The sequence below is a fragment of the Telopea speciosissima genome, chromosome 10 (genome assembly GCF_018873765.1).
Source record: "Telopea speciosissima isolate NSW1024214 ecotype Mountain lineage chromosome 10, Tspe_v1, whole genome shotgun sequence".
Lineage (NCBI taxonomy): Eukaryota > Viridiplantae > Streptophyta > Magnoliopsida > Proteales > Proteaceae > Telopea > Telopea speciosissima.
In genome coordinates this window covers 40,261,741-40,262,908 of record NC_057925.1, presented here as the reverse complement: position 1 = coordinate 40,262,908, position 1,168 = coordinate 40,261,741, and the positions used below count along the sequence as shown (strand labels likewise).

The window sequence follows — 1,168 nt, the reverse complement described above, 5'->3', positions numbered from 1 at the left end:
ATGCCGACAACTTGCGCCGCTCCTGTTTTTCAACTCACTCGAGAGCTCGGTCACAAATCCGACGGTGAAACCATCGAATGGCTCCTCCATCCAAAGTCTGAATTCCCTTGTTCTTCCATCAAATTCGATTTCTGGTGAACTTCCTTTTGAGTTGATTAACTGCACCAATCTTCGAGTTCTCAATCTCACAGGAAATAATCTGAAGGATACCCCACCAGATCTTTCAGCATTGAGAAGCTTGGAGATTCTTGATTTGTCTTTTAACTATTTCTCTGGTGGATTCCCAAATTGGTTTCGCAGGGCCTTGGTTAGAATGACTTCGATGAGGGTGAAATTCCTAGAAGTTTGGGAAATTTGAAGCACTTGACATGGCTTTATTTGGCTGGGGTTAATTTGAGGGGGTTGATTCCACAGTCCATTTTTGGACTTAAAGCCCTTGAAACATTAGATTCGTCTACCAACAGTCTCTCAGGTGAGATCCCAACAGCGATTTCAAATTTGCAGCGTCTCAACAAGATCGAGCTCTTTATGAACAATTTCACTGAAGATATCCCACCTGAGCTTGCAAAGCTCACACTTCTGCGTGAATTTGACATTTCTAAGAACCAGATGTCTGGAGAAATTCCTGCTGAGATCGGTAATCTGAAGAATTTGGTGGTCTTCCAATTATATGAAAACTATTTCACAGGAGAACTCCCTTCTGGGTTTGGGGATTTGCAGCATCTGGAGGCCTTTTCTATCTACAGAAACAACTTGGATGGTTACTAACCGTAACAACCAAGGAATGAGTGGTGGTGATCCCATATGGACATTCCCTTCTATGAGTAACACTAATATGTATAGAGAATCTATGTTCAGTGGACTACATTTCATGAATTTCCCAACCCCTATGGCTCTCTTGCTTAGCCAGCAGTTTGGTTCAAGCATTGGTGGGGGTGGTGGCACGTCGGAGGGCCGGCCACTTGGGAATGCTTGCTTCATTCAATGCGTATCGCCCTTTGTCCGGTGGCGGCGGCACGGTACTTCTGACCCTCAGGCAAGTGGTTCTAATCAACATCATCAAGGAGGGAAAGAACGACCTAATTCAAGCAATCACCATTCCTAGATGATGATCAGATTTGAGGAAACATGTATTGACTTGAATTTTGAATTTTGAATTTTGAATTTT

The 1,168-nt window shown here is 43.4% G+C and overlaps 1 protein-coding gene across 1 annotated transcript; it reads left to right on the top strand.

Annotated features, from left to right (window-relative positions):
* Positions 1–768, top strand: LOC122643555 (receptor protein-tyrosine kinase CEPR2-like). Its single transcript, XM_043837168.1, has 3 exons — positions 1–64; positions 192–307; positions 415–768. The coding sequence occupies exons 1-3, from the start codon at positions 1–3 to the stop codon at positions 766–768; spliced, it is 534 nt and encodes a 177-aa protein (XP_043693103.1).
* The last annotated feature ends 400 nt before the right edge of the window (positions 769–1,168 follow it).